Below are 14,316 nucleotides of genomic sequence, written 5' to 3'. Positions count from 1 at the left end.
ATATTGACAGTGTATAAGTTTGTGTATAATTATTTTTTACCCTTAATCCATAGAGAAAAATCTCTTTCACTTTAAACCACATGTGAAAAATATAAATACCAGCTCGTCTGTAAAATCCAATTTTCTTTTTTTGTCACCTTCTGCACTGACAGAACATCTGGGGATTGAATTTATGGGTATGGACTGTTCCTTCCTCTTAGTTTGCAGATGTAAGACTGTAAGCTACAACCCTCTACTAAACCTACGTCTTCAGATGAAGGGATCATACAGCCCTGACCATTATACACATATACTACTAATCTAGCTACATATATACATATATACATATATATATATATATATATATACTGTATATATATGTAGCTAGATTAGAAATGGTACATGTGACATTCGAAGTCAAAACAATAACCTCTACAGACATATGTAATATATACAGTATGTATATATGTGTATGTATGTGTGTCTCTGTGTGTGTGGGGCGGTTGTGTTAACATCAAATGTCACATGTACCATTCAGATCCAGGTAAACAGTCCAGTTTACCTGAGTCCACCCTGAAAGCCACAGAGGCTGTACGTACCTGGTGCTGTATGTTCACCTCCCTTCAGCTCTCCCTCCCTGCATCTTCTGTTGCACCCAGTGTTCAGCATGAAACAGTAGAGCGGCATCATGTTCTCCATCCACCTCCTGCCTCCCTGTCTCCACCTCCTCCAGATGTTCTGTATGTTTGCAGCTGTTCCTCATATCCCTTCTTCCTTATAGCAGCTCTGTAGTTTCTGCCTCCTCTCATCACGCTGAGGGCAGGGTCATCTTTTATCTGCTTAAATGTACTAACATGTGTGTTATCAGCCTTCCCTGAGCCATGCAGAAGCAGCATATTTAAACATATAAATACATGATGCAGTTACTGCAGGTTCTGTTCCTCCATAAAGAGTCTGAGATCATTCAGGTAGACTGTGATGTTTAAGTGAAACTCACATTAACTATTGGATGTTTCATTTCAAAAATATGCACTATGAAATAAGCTTAGTTATGCATAGTGTGTGTCACAGTATGAAATACAGTCAGAGAGCAGGACGTCCCAGAGAGAATGAAGACACAGAAAATAAACTGAGTGAATAACAGAGCAAAGACAAAACATGACTCAGTGAAATGTGTAGGTAGAGGTTTCAGGCTCTGACGAACAGTGGAGGACGATGCTAGAGAAAGAGAAGCGAAGAGAAACAATGAAGTGTTTAACATTATACTGTGTAGAAATCAGTGCACATGTTTCCCAGGCAGGTATATCCACAGTATATCCTCTCTGAGTGACGTGACCCACTTCAGTTACCGCAGGGTTGTTCCCCATAGAGAAGCAGCACTGTCAGACCTGACACCTCCTCGACTGCAGCACCATCCCTGAACAGAAACAGTAGAGAGCTGGATTTGGTGAAGTGCATGTTAGAGCCATTTCTCTCTGATAGCTGACGAGAGCCCTGTCCATACAGGATTAATAAGGAGTGAAAATATCTGAGGTCAGTGTATCAGCTGATTCTCCTTTTTAACATAAATACACAAGTTAAACCTTTTTGATAAAGATCCACCTGAATTTGGTTTTTAAAGAAGTGTGACCAGTGTATGTGAAGGAGACTCACTGGCTGACAAATACACTGCTACCACTGTACCCACATGTTATACAGTAAACCTAACCCGGGTGATGTATTGGTTGGGCTCTCAGTCGCAGCATGTAATCAGATCATTATATTAAAGGGACACTCCACTGATTTTTTCTAAGAAATGCAAGAAACAACTGTGAAGAGACTCAGTGTATTGTGGGAAGTGTAGGACCCAGTGTTTTTGGAGCTTGACCCATACTTGGGACTAAAGTCAGGATGTCTCAGTGTCTGCTGCTTCAGCTTTGACCATTCCTCTCAAACTTTGTGCAGGTGCAACACTAAATCACTGGAGTACCGCTTTAACTCTCATGCTAATGCTTTGGTCACACTCAGAGGTAAACAATCAGCCTAAGTAACCACAGACCAAAGGGGAGCCTGAGGGTCTCCACAGGGTCAGTCATATGAACAGTAGTAAACCTCTAATACGAAGGTGCATTAACTGCAATAACCTCCATACACAGCCAGTTCTCATTGTTTGGGTTTATGATTGGAATGGTCTCTATGTGTGTGTCTGTGTGTGTTTGTGTGTGTTGTAGACCACGTTCTAAGAGTGGACTGTCCTCTTTTTCAGAAGCTGAGGAGCTGTATCAGAAACGTATTTTAACAATATCAGGAATCTGCATTGCACTCCTAGTCGTTGGAATCATGTGTGTGGTTGCCTACTGCAAAACAAAGTAATTCAAGTCACATTTTTATGTTTGATTTATAACTTAAAGGAACACTCCCTGATTTTATTGTAGTGTCCAATAGTGCCCCCAAATCCCCAAGAGTGAGTAAAGTACAAGCCACAAAGAAGAGAACCACAACCACCAAGTTTGCAAAATATTAAGATCAGAACAAAGAACAAATCAGGGCAAGACGCATCAATAAAATGAAGAAAACATTGTTTTTATGACGAGAGTTAAAGAACTCAGCTCAGAGGTAGACTGTTCCATCACCTGGGAGAGTCATCAACCAGGAGACTTTGACCACCCGAGAGGCCCAACAGGAAGCAGTGTAGTGAAGCCAGCACAGTGGTCACATGACTGTTGAATCTTAATTGTAGACTATAAATAAAGAAATAATGTAGCCTCCATGATGTCATCCACAGGATTCTGAAGAGTGGTTTTGAAGCTCAGAGTGAGCAGCTCCACTGTCGCCATGCCTGGTTAATTAAAACATGTCAAGAGGTGGGGCGTGGGTGGACCCAAGACTTCAATGCATGCTGGTTTGTGGCAAGCATACGCTCAACCACGCTTCATTCAAAGCGGCCATGCCCTCAATTATGCATAACTTTAAACCATAATAAAATGTAAACAGGCCAGTTATGTAAAAATTCACTTCCCGTACAGGTGAAGTTCAAATATGTTTATTTCTGCTGTAAAGTTGGACGTTTAACATGGGAGTCTATGGGGATTGACTCAATTTTGGAGCCAGACACTAGTGGTCATTAGAGGAACTACAGGTTTTGGCTCTTCAGTGTTTACTTCATCTTTCAGCCCCAGAGGTTGATGCTTGGTCTTAAAGAGTAACTGCTCAGCAGAATGTTAATTGTAATTGTGCTAAAGTCTCTTGGATTAAACATTAATACTGGACATTACCATAGTCAACATGAGAGTAACTGAACTCATTTATTTCTTAAAGTTTTACTGGGTATGAAAAATTACCCATAGGTTTCTGGGATCCAGCTTTGAGTTAGCATCCAGGTGATGCCTGATGTCATATTTCAGATGCTTGGCTGTTGTGATGTAGCTGCAGAAAGCTGCGACACATCCACTGAACTTTGGGGTAAAGAGGAACATCGTCTGCATAATAACAAGCTGAGATACAACCAAACCAAATGAGCTGAGAGAAGTTTGGGGATTTGGTGGTGCTACTGGACACAATAACAATATCATGAAGTGTATTTTGTTTTTATTAAATATTAATTATCATTACTACACTCAGTCATTATAACATTAGATGAAGTTTGGGGCAAATGTTTCTCTTGTGGTACATTTGGGACTCTCCCCTCAGATATGCTGTCCAGTTGTGGTCTGGGCTGCCTCACAATCTAGTTTGTTTCTTCACAAACAGGAAGCAGAGGAAGAAGCTCCATGACCGTCTGAGGCAGAGCCTGAGGAATAAGAGGAACCATAGTACCAAAACTGGTACTGGCCCCAACCTGGCGAGCTCAGCCAGAGGACGTCAGATTTCTAACTTGCCTCTTCAAGATTTGCAGCTCATCAATGTATGCTGTTAGTTGTGGGTATCAAATAAAACCACATGCTCATTGAGTCTCTGCATTCACGTCAGCTGTCAATCTGTTTTCTGCTCCTCTTTTATAGCAATGTAATGGGATTTCCCTGCAGCATGCAGCTGAGAAGGAGACAGAGACCACCTTCTCCACAAGCAAATATGCCTTATCTGCGCATGAAGCCACAACACTCACACACATCTCCAGCCAAAGGTAAGGGGGGAAGTTACAATTATTCTGTTTGGTAAAGTTGGTTTGAAGTTGGTCTGGCTCAGGGGAAGGTCAGCATCAGTTGTCCAAAACTAAAGTAATTCCACTTGTGTGTGGTGCAGTTTAACTTTGTAGTGTTTCCTGCTGCCACTGTTCAGTACAGAGGAGTCTGATGCTATATTTTTAGCCACAGTTTTTCTATCTATCATTGGCTCATCATAGTGATACGCCTTAATATGAGACAAATTAAAATGGATGGATCTTTTCAACATTTTTAAAGATCATTTCGTTTGAAAACTTTTAAGAACATTTTTTTGAAATACATCTTTTCACCAAAATTTTACTGTTTTGCCAAATATTTGTCGGCCCACTGGCAATACCTTCACGGCCCACCAGTGTGCCCCGGCCCAAAGGTTGGGAACCTCTAGCTTAATGCATTGTTAATGCATGTTTATCAAACAATACCCTGGGTTAATGAGCACTTATATAAAGCAGAGTAAGACATATATTAAGATCATATTGTGTGTAAGTTTTTCAGAACATACTATCAACATACTGTTATTGTTGATTATGCTATTGTCTGCTCCATAGTCAGACTGGCCATCAGTAGCACATCGGTGGGCCAGTCAAAAAATCCATTAACTGTTCACTGGCCCTCTCTGTGTGCGTGTCATTCATTTATTGAGAGCCATCTGCATGCTGCTCCAGTCCTGGGCTCACATATGTAATCAACACTCACTGCAGAGTGAGTGATGGAGTCATTGGTCAGCCGAGTGTTGGGCCTTTCCTCTTTGTTGTTGCAACTCACACACTTGCACTTTAAGCCTGCATCAAAATGAATAAAGCACTTGAGATGTTTACAGCTGAACAGCTCAGCATCAAGAACACGTGCTTGTTTCCTGTCATATTCCCACTGTGTCTTACAGTGTTCTGTATATTATCCATAGATGGAGGTGATGTCAGTGTGAGTGTGTTGAGGCAGGAAGGTGTGTTCACTGTTCACTGCTGTCATACAAGTGAAACTTTGTGTTTTAATGAAGCACAGTGACAGCTGTGCCCAGAAAACATCTGGATTTAAGGTTGATAGGCTGAGTAGTTATCAAAGCACCTGGATCAATCAGAACATCAGTTACATTAATGACAGGCTGTAGATCGTTGTTTATCATTACATCTTCTGTTAAAGCGACTGACTCACTGACTGGAGCTAAGGACATTAATCCTGGGTCTGATCACATGATGATGTCACTGTGAACTTTACTGACATTTAAAACCACGCGGTAGAGAGAGCACAGCACAACAAAATCACATTTCTCCTAACTCAATATACAACAAAAAGAATCAAACAATCCAACATTTAAACATGCACAATGAATAACAACAAGTAAACACTGACAACAGCAGCATTGTAGTCTGAGTGCTGGAGACAGCAGCGCATTGAATTATTGCACAGTGTAAATAGTATGTACAGCAGGACTGAGTGTGTGTGAGTCTCTGACAGTGTTGTGTGTGTGAATGAGTGTGTGTACGATATGTATGTTCATAAATATATATCCATCCTAAAGCCTGTCAATATATTTTGATGTTATAAACAGAGGGGTTCCAAGAGTCTGAGACCACTTTCCTAGAATGAGAAGATAGACATGAATGAGAAATTAATAAGAAACACAAATAAACATATACATATTTATAGTATGTTGTTTTAATAAACTTGCATATATAAATGAAATATATATCATTAACATATATGGTCACAACATGTTATACCATATAACAATTCATCATATATGTATATACGTAATATTTGTACATATACAAATTTTACTCTGGGTATTTCATATATGTTCTAAACATATATCTTCATATATCCAGAGGATGTATATGTAATATATCCCCTTATAGCTGACATATATGGCAACATCACTCTTGATATAGTGACATATATGTCATATGTTACATTTCTGTATGGGAACTCCTGCTCCTGACTGACTCCACAGCGGTGTTGTTGATGTAGTGTGGAGTGTGTGTGCAGTTCATGAAGTCAACACTGATGTCCTTTGTCCTGTTGACTGGTTGTTGATGTTCTCTCCTTCTCTGTTGTGTTCTGTCGTTTCAAAACCTGACCATGTAGTTCATGTTGTATTGTGTTCAGACCCAGTTTACACAGGATGACTGCAGTGAAGGCTAAGCTGAAGTCTACAGAGAATATCCCGACATAGCAGCTATTATTTTCCAGACATGCTGATGATATGGTTTGATCAGTGGAGTTGTTTAGGTGGTATGCAAACTGGAGAGGGTCAAGTGTCACGGGGAGTCTGGGTGTTACGTGGTCCTCGTCCAATCTCTCAAAGCACTTCATCAGGAGTGGGGAGGGTACTACAGCCTGATAGTCCTTGAGGCACGACACTGGTAACTTCTTCAGCACCGGTGTGATGGTGGTGGCTTTGAAACCAAGGAGCCAATGTCCTGGCAGGTGTTAAAGGTGTCTGTGAGGATGTGTGTTCGTTGGCACTTTCAATCAGCACCGGTCCGGTATGTTGTTGAGACCTGCAGCTCTCTGCAGGTCGACTCTAACGTCATCCTGACCCATCCAGACAGAACGGTCATCACGGGGGGGGGGAGGGAGCGGAGGGTATTTCTAAAGACAGAAAAAGACCATTTCATCAGCAGTCAAACTGCTTAATGAGCAGTTAGCTGGAGACAGACTGATCCTGGGTCTGTGCTGCGCCTCCTCTGCACCAAGTCACCCTGTAGAATCGAATTGGATTACTACAGTGATGGAGATGAAGACGGTGAAAACAGAATGGGACCAAACATTTTTGTTGGGTCCATTTTCTTACATTATACTCAGTCCTCAGCTTCACATACAGTTCCGGTAGTAAAATATAAAAACCTGCTGCATCAGTCAGTCGGACCCTGAAGTCCTGCAGACTGTGAACAAACTGAACCCACATGATAATTATGTCGTAAAGGTCTAGAGGCCTGTCTGCAACCTTCCCCATGTAAACGCCCCCCTCCCTGTCTCTGCAGCTGGAGTAATGACTGGACCAACAGTGTTGTGTCAGACACTGAGTCTGTCTCGGTGATGTCATTGGCGGAGAAGAGCCACAGTGCCACACAGGGCGGCCGGGGTCGTCTGAATGCTACTGGTGGCACCAGAGACTTAAGTGCTCGTTCAAAGACGTGCCAAGACACACTCAACACCGACAGCGACTTGCCTTAAATCAAGGTAACTGACTGATTTCAACTCTTCATCACTAACAGAGAACAAGGAGGGCAAACTGACAACAACACAGCAAATACACACACACAGCAAGTGGAGCTAAAGTAGACTAAAACACACAGTTACTAAATCACCCATAGCAGCTGATCTGAAAACAATAATTATTTATGACGTTTTCTGGCCTATATTGTTCACCTGAATAAAGCATCAATTCCCTTCAGGAGGCTACATCTAACAGAACCTGCTCTCCACAGGTTCATTCTCAGCTCCTAATATTAATAATAATAATAATAAACATCTTCAAACATCCCATTTCTTTCTTACAAGTAATTAATTTGTACGACAAATCGCAGACACAAGAATCCAGAGTGTTGTTATCACACAGGTGTTGCTCCATCTGGTGCTGAGTCAGGAGTTTCAGATACTGTTTTTATCCACACTCAGTATTACTGATGTCTTTTCTTCATTAGGATAAATACATCATTGAATGTGATGTCAGTCCTGCAGCACCACACCATACTAATTCTCCTAAGAATTCACCTTCAATGTCTTTGTTCATCATCTCTGATGTGGAACATGATCAGCGTCTTGGTCGTGGCTCAGTTATGAAACCTGCCGCTCTGTGGAGTGTGTGTCAGCCGGACACCTGAGCTGAGTCACCTGGGGAGGGCTTCACCGGAAGCTGTTTGCAAAAGGGCAGGAGCTTTGAAAGAGACTTGCAGGTGATTGGATAAACCATCTGTCAATCAGTAGGAGCGCACAGAAGAGGAAACACAACAAGCTTCAGTTAAAGGAGCTTTGAAAGCTCGTTAGCATGTCAGTAGATGATTCTTGCCTCTCTTATGAAAACCAAAACAGTCACTGCCCTGTAGACGCCAGTAGCTCCTCCCTGAGAGGACACTGATTGGTCCAAACCACTGTGGTTCAGCCACAAGCCAATAGCTTGTGATTCTCACTTGTGATAAATCAAGCTGCTTCACAAGACTTCCATCTCAGTCTGTTGTGAGGTTTGTGAAGTTTACAGCTACAGTGTCACTCTGTGTTTGTGAGGCACCTAAAAAGCCGATGCATCGACTTTTAGGGGAACAGTCCAAACTTTATCAACCAGTCAGGAGACGTAGGTTCAAAACATCACTGCTTGAACATTAGCGGGCACCACAGGCCTCGCCAACCCTGAAAATATAACACTGTGCAGACATGGACTGTAATGGACGTCAGGCCGTTAAACCTCCTGTCCCTCTCTGTGGTCACCTACACTGTGTTAATGCAGCCGAACACAGGAAAGAGTTCAGAATAAAGCCCAGCTGTCTTCACAGGATGACAGCAGCTTCATGTTTCTACTCACACACTGGTGTGGTATCCTGCTCGCTCTGCGTCAAACTATTTATATCCACTGCAGCTGCACCATCCTGCACCTGGGTGAGTAATTAGTATTTATACTGGGCCAGGCAGCACAACACAGCCTGTGTGAGCTTCAGAGAACAATGCATCAACAAGTCATATATGCTCCATCCTTTAACAGGCTGTAACTATCCCTCAGTTCCTGTCCCTGACCGTGTGGACAGGAGAACAGTGGAGCAGCCACTGAGCAGGAGCATCTCTCTGCTCTGAGCCTGAACCTGACTCCACTTTATACAACTTAAACATCAAAATGAGCCTGCAGTCATTTCCCTGAGATATGACTGTAGAGAGGTGGAGACAGTGATGCAGCCAGAGAGAAGCACAGACAATGAGGCAATGCAGCTTGTCTAGCAGTGAGTCTGTGTAGCACCTGGAAATACCTGGAAATAAACATTTAATACCTCAGCATGCTTTCCAAAGCTGGACGGCAAACTTCTATAAGTAGTGATGAATTTTTGGTCGTGTTACACACAGCAAACATTTAAAACAAAAGGAATCTTCATTTATTACAAAATTTTAAACAAACAACGACTTGAAGAATCTTCTGCCTCATCTTAATCTAACGTCGCCATCGTTAGGACACTGACAAATACAAACATGTCTGACAGTGGAGGAGTTGGCTGCGATTGGTTTTTCTCCTGTGAACACAGTGTATGTGGCGGTTTTGTAAGTTTCCTGGACACGAAAGCAGACAGAGACAGAGGTGAGGGATGACAAAGTGGTTTTAATGAAAACAACGATGAGGGAAGGGAAGGCTGGTGGCTGGTGTGTGCTGGAGACTGCTGTGTGTGTGTGTGTGTGTGAGGGGGGGGGGCGGGGGGGGGGGGGGGGAGGGGGGGTTGGAGGTGAGGTGGTGTGACAGGCAGAGACTGGCTCGAGAGCAGTGAAGACAGGAGAGAACAAGTTGGCAAAAATTTCCAAAACAAACTACCACTGAGCTCTGTGAGATCACAGGAGTTAAAGTGGCCGAGCGCACGCTACCGTAACGCAGACTGAACAGTCTGGTGAAGAGTGGGTAGTCAGCTGAGGTATTTGTATTGGAGGCTTGATGAAGTGATGAGCCACAGGTGTGGAGATGAGCCAGGAGAGGGAGGCCACGCCCTCACACACATACACATAGACATGACAGGGGAGGGGGAAATACAAGGGAGAGAGATACGGCAGGGCTGTGACGGTGTGTGGTCTATCACATTTTCAAAATAAAAGAAAAATTCATTCCTCTGACTAAAAGCTGCTTCAAAATAAGAGTATTCCACTTCTGAAATGTAGTGGAGCCAATATTTGTCTTTTAAGTGTAGTGGAGTAAAAGTCATAAGTTTACAAAAAATAATACTGAGTAAAGTACATATACTCTAAGTATATACTTTAGTACTCGGGTTAATGTACTTTGTTACTGAACACCTCTGCCTATCAGCATCTTGAGTGCTGCTGATAACAGCTGACATGTCACTAAATAAACTGGAAGAATCAGTCGAATTATCAGGTATCTTTAACAAATATACTCATAATCCATAAAACTACTAATGATATAATTGAATATAAACAAAACATATGACAAAAACATATAATTACCCACCAACTCTTTAACGTATCACAGGGTAAACTGGTCTTTCTCCTGTAGTAGACAGCAGGGCTGCAACAGTAGGAAGTGTCGACATAGAATCTACGTCATCGCATCACGCCGTAGTCGTCCCTTCATCTGTCAACAATATTTTAGTGATATTTTGTATATTATATATATAAATGTCACTTATATATATATATATATGTTTTGTTAATGATATTTTAATTTAATGATAAAACCTGCACTTTTAAACACGGCGTAGGTTTCTATTGGCTGGCTGTGCACATCCACTCAGTGTGAACTCTGGTGAACTCTGACCGCAGAGACAGCTGGAGGTTGTAGTTTACCGAGGAACACATCCTTGAATGTGTCCGTCACCCTGGCTTCAGTAAAGTGAGGGTGAAACAGAGAGTGTGTTGATCAGACATAATGTGACTGTACCATACCAGTGAGGCTGTTGATGATCAGAGGATATTTGTGGGTTTATTGTGCTTTTGGCTGCTACAACAGAATCAGAGGAATGTACATTTAAAGTGACAGTACACAAGTAGTAGTACTACTACTACTTGTGTACTTGTTGATGTGTTGATGAATGCATCGTACTGTAGGTGACATGATGACTCTGGCTGGTGCTGTCACCTCAGCCAGGTGCAGGGCCTCTCTGTGTGGGGGGTGCTCCTGTTGCTGCACTGGGTTCCTCTGGTTTTCTCCCACAGTCCAGACCTGCAGATCCAACTGGATTAATAGCTGTGTATTAAAGGGTTAATTAAGAGGCGACTGTGAGAACCAATCAATAATTGTCTTGTTAACAGTACCACACCCTCTTCTCAGCCTGACCCTGTCTTTCACAACAACAACACTTCAGTTTCATATGAATGAAAGATGGTCACGGGATGATGTTGAAGATCATGCGAATGATGTCATGAATGAAATGAATGAAGCTGCTGCTAACACTGTGAACCATGTGTGCTGGAAACAAATTCCACGATCTGTAGTGATGTAGTCACAGAGAGGAAGCGATCCACGCGTCTCGGGCGTCTGACAGACTGACAACCTTTATGCTATGAACTTTTCTGAGCCTCCTGACCTTCAACAGGATAATCAGGTTGGAGAACGGGTGGATGACGTATGTCCTCAGCCCTGCAGTGATACTGTTTGTTGTGTGTCACACTCAGAATATGTTCAATAATATCTTTATTTCGTGAATCTTTCTGTTGCAGGTTTGTATCTGCTATGACAACCCCAACTCAGCTGTCTCCAGTGTCCCAGACCTCTCCTGCGACTCCAGGGTCCCCTCCCTCAGAGATGTCGGCCCCCCTGTCCAGCCTGGCCATCTCTGTCCCCTCAGTGGCTCTGAGCCCCTCTGGGGAGGAGGAGCGCCCCCTGCTGTTGTCAAACAGGCGTCAGCCTCACAACCCCTCGAAACGGGACGACCAGAAGAGGACCTCCGCCCACTACAACTACGGTCACGTGGCTCACAGCTTACCACCCAGCCCACTGTTTACTACGAAGGATGTTAACTACACAGGTAACCATGACGACACAGCTGCCAGCCACGAGTTCTCAGCATCACCTGAGCAGGTAATCCACACAAACAACAACATCAGTGACTGCAGCACCAAGAAGAGAGCAGCGGTCCCCAACGGTCACGTGCTGCGTCACGAGGAGCCCCTCCTCACCACAGACAGCACTGCGGCCCTGAAGCTCAGGGCTCTGGACAGCAGCAGGACTAACCCAGCAGCACCACACGATGACATGCGAGTCAGGTCATTCAGCTCCACCCAACAACATCCAGTTGCTGTGTAAAAGTCAAAGAAACGCTGAGAATTCTTTATGTTGAGGAGAAGAAGAAGTAATCACTATTAAACCTTTATTTTCTATAAATGATTTGCTGTGTAAAGACTTTTAAAGATAAATGATGAAAAATGAAACTTTTATTTTAGTGACGTAGTGAATAAAGAGTTTTATAAAAAAAAAAAAAAAAAAATGTACATGTGTTCATGTGTTGTAGGAAAAGTGCCATACACTGGTATGTAGCAGCGTGCAGAGAAATATCAACGGTGCCTTTCTGTTTGGTCTGCTTAAAGGAACTGCAGCAGTGCATACTGGGCCGTATACTCACCATCTTAATCCTCCAGTTAACAATCAAAAATAACTTGCTGGCTGCCTTTAACCTGCTCCGCCCTGCAGGTGGAAGTGACACCACAGTTTGGAATAAGTCTTGTGCGTTCGAGGTGCATGCTCCGCCCCTTGTTACCCGGTCACCTGCGAGCTGATTGTGGGCTGAACTTTAACATCTGGACTGATGGTTATGAGTGAATGATAAATCAGCTGATTACCTGCATTTGATGAGAGGTGGAGAAGATGCTAGAGATGATAATGTTTTTATTGATGACTGGACTACGACACCACAGACGCCCTGGTCTCCTGCTGGGGAGGGAATGTTGTAGGAACAGGTGCAGTCAGTCAAGTCTTTATTCTTACTAACACTCTCAGTTATGAGCTTAACACAAACCCCAGAGATTTTTTTATTCTATCTGCATTTTGAAGTTTATAGTTCGAATGTTTATGTGGACCTGCACTGGTTTATGAGTCAGACTTAATGCTGCAGAACTACATTTCCCATAATGCTTGAAAAGTTTCATTTCTGTCCGTGCTGGCAGGCGTCCACACCCTGACTCAGTTCAGGTGGTGAAGACCAGCAGTTCTCATACATCACCAGTGTGTTACTGGTTGTATCTGCAGAGTGTGTGCTGAACTAAAGACTGAATCATTGGTTCGTTTGTGTAAAGACATCATGTGCTCCTGATGCATTCTGGGATTAAAGAAGCTGAATATGAACCTGATGGTAACCTGCTTTAATTGGTTCATTTATCTGTACAGACAGTTATTTTTGTCCTGACCGGACCTGTCACAGTTTCCAGAGACTGTGTGTATGCACTTATCTTATTTTTTCAACCACCACTGCTTGTGTTCACATGTCCCGTCTCATTGTGTGTGTGATTTTAAAAACAGACTTGTGTACTAACATGAACAGAGTTTATAAAACCTGCCAAAGACTGTCACCTCCTCCAGAATAAACAGATCTATGAAGAGTAAATAACCATTACTGGGCTCTGTAATCAGCCATAGTTTCTTATGTATGTATGTAGACTCAGCATATGAAGACAAAGACCTGCTGCCCCATGAACACTGTTTAAATGGTGGCCATACTTCTGTATTTTATATTTACACTAAGATTATTTCTTATTTATTTGGTAATTCCTGCTAATCACAGGCATTCATTACTATGACAGTATATGATATACACATTTATATTTTAACAAACATGATTTAAAATGTCAGATATATGTAGCCATCTGCTCCACATGGTCATTAGTGATAAAAAAAAAAAAAAGACTTTTAAGTGTCATATTTTGTCACTTGTATGCGTAACATTACCCACGATGCATTGCTTTTAGGTCTAGGAGTGTCTTCAGATGATGTAAATACACCATGAAAACCTTCAGCGCTGTTGTTTCTTATTAAACATTAAATCATTTCTGTGCTTTGTGACTCAGTGTCAGAATGATTGATCTCTGTTCATTCATCCTGCAGCTGGAATGATGAGCACTGTATTCAGTTTAACATCTGATCATATATGTGTGAAATAATGATGGTTTTAGCCCATTGATAGTATCGTAAATCCCTGATAGCTGATCATCACACTGGGTCTCCAACCTTTTCTCCTCTGAGAGCTGCTTTGACGAAATGAAGGTGGCTGAGAGCTCCTCATGTCTTATATTACTGGTTCAAACGTTCAAACTGATCTCCAGAACAAACCAGATCAATAAGATCATTTAACAATCATCAAATATCAACATCCAAAAACATGTGAAACTCACATCAGACAAAAACCAGAGTCAGACCTGAACAGACATGAAAACACCACTGTAAATAAACCTCCATAAATCTGATGAGAAACCAGAGAAGAAGAAGCTCCTCAGTCAGTGATCAGTGATCAGCTATTCTGATTCTCCAGTTATTTTTACCATGGATGTGATCTTTTAATCA

The 14,316-nt window shown here is 42.4% G+C and overlaps 1 protein-coding gene across 1 annotated transcript in view; it reads left to right on the top strand.

Moving 5' to 3' along the window:
• The window catches only part of LOC111221098 (pro-neuregulin-1, membrane-bound isoform-like), a 32,595-nt gene extending 20,487 nt beyond the window's left edge, over positions 1 to 12,108 (top strand). The window contains exons 4-8 of the mRNA XM_022744428.1: positions 153 to 176; positions 2,225 to 2,327; positions 3,709 to 3,862; positions 3,960 to 4,081; positions 11,484 to 12,108. Coding sequence (XP_022600149.1) covers positions 153 to 176; positions 2,225 to 2,327; positions 3,709 to 3,862; positions 3,960 to 4,081; positions 11,484 to 12,069 — 989 coding nt within the window. The 3' untranslated portion in view covers positions 12,070 to 12,108. The remainder of the gene's footprint in view (positions 1 to 152; positions 177 to 2,224; positions 2,328 to 3,708; positions 3,863 to 3,959; positions 4,082 to 11,483) is intronic.
• Positions 12,109 to 14,316: the final 2,208 nt, after the last annotated feature.

Source organism: Seriola dumerili, unplaced genomic scaffold, assembly GCF_002260705.1.
Source record: "Seriola dumerili isolate Sdu_G_001 unplaced genomic scaffold, Sdu_1.0 BDQW01000081.1, whole genome shotgun sequence".
NCBI lineage: Eukaryota > Metazoa > Chordata > Actinopteri > Carangiformes > Carangidae > Seriola > Seriola dumerili.
This window is presented reverse-complemented; position numbering and strand designations above follow the sequence as displayed.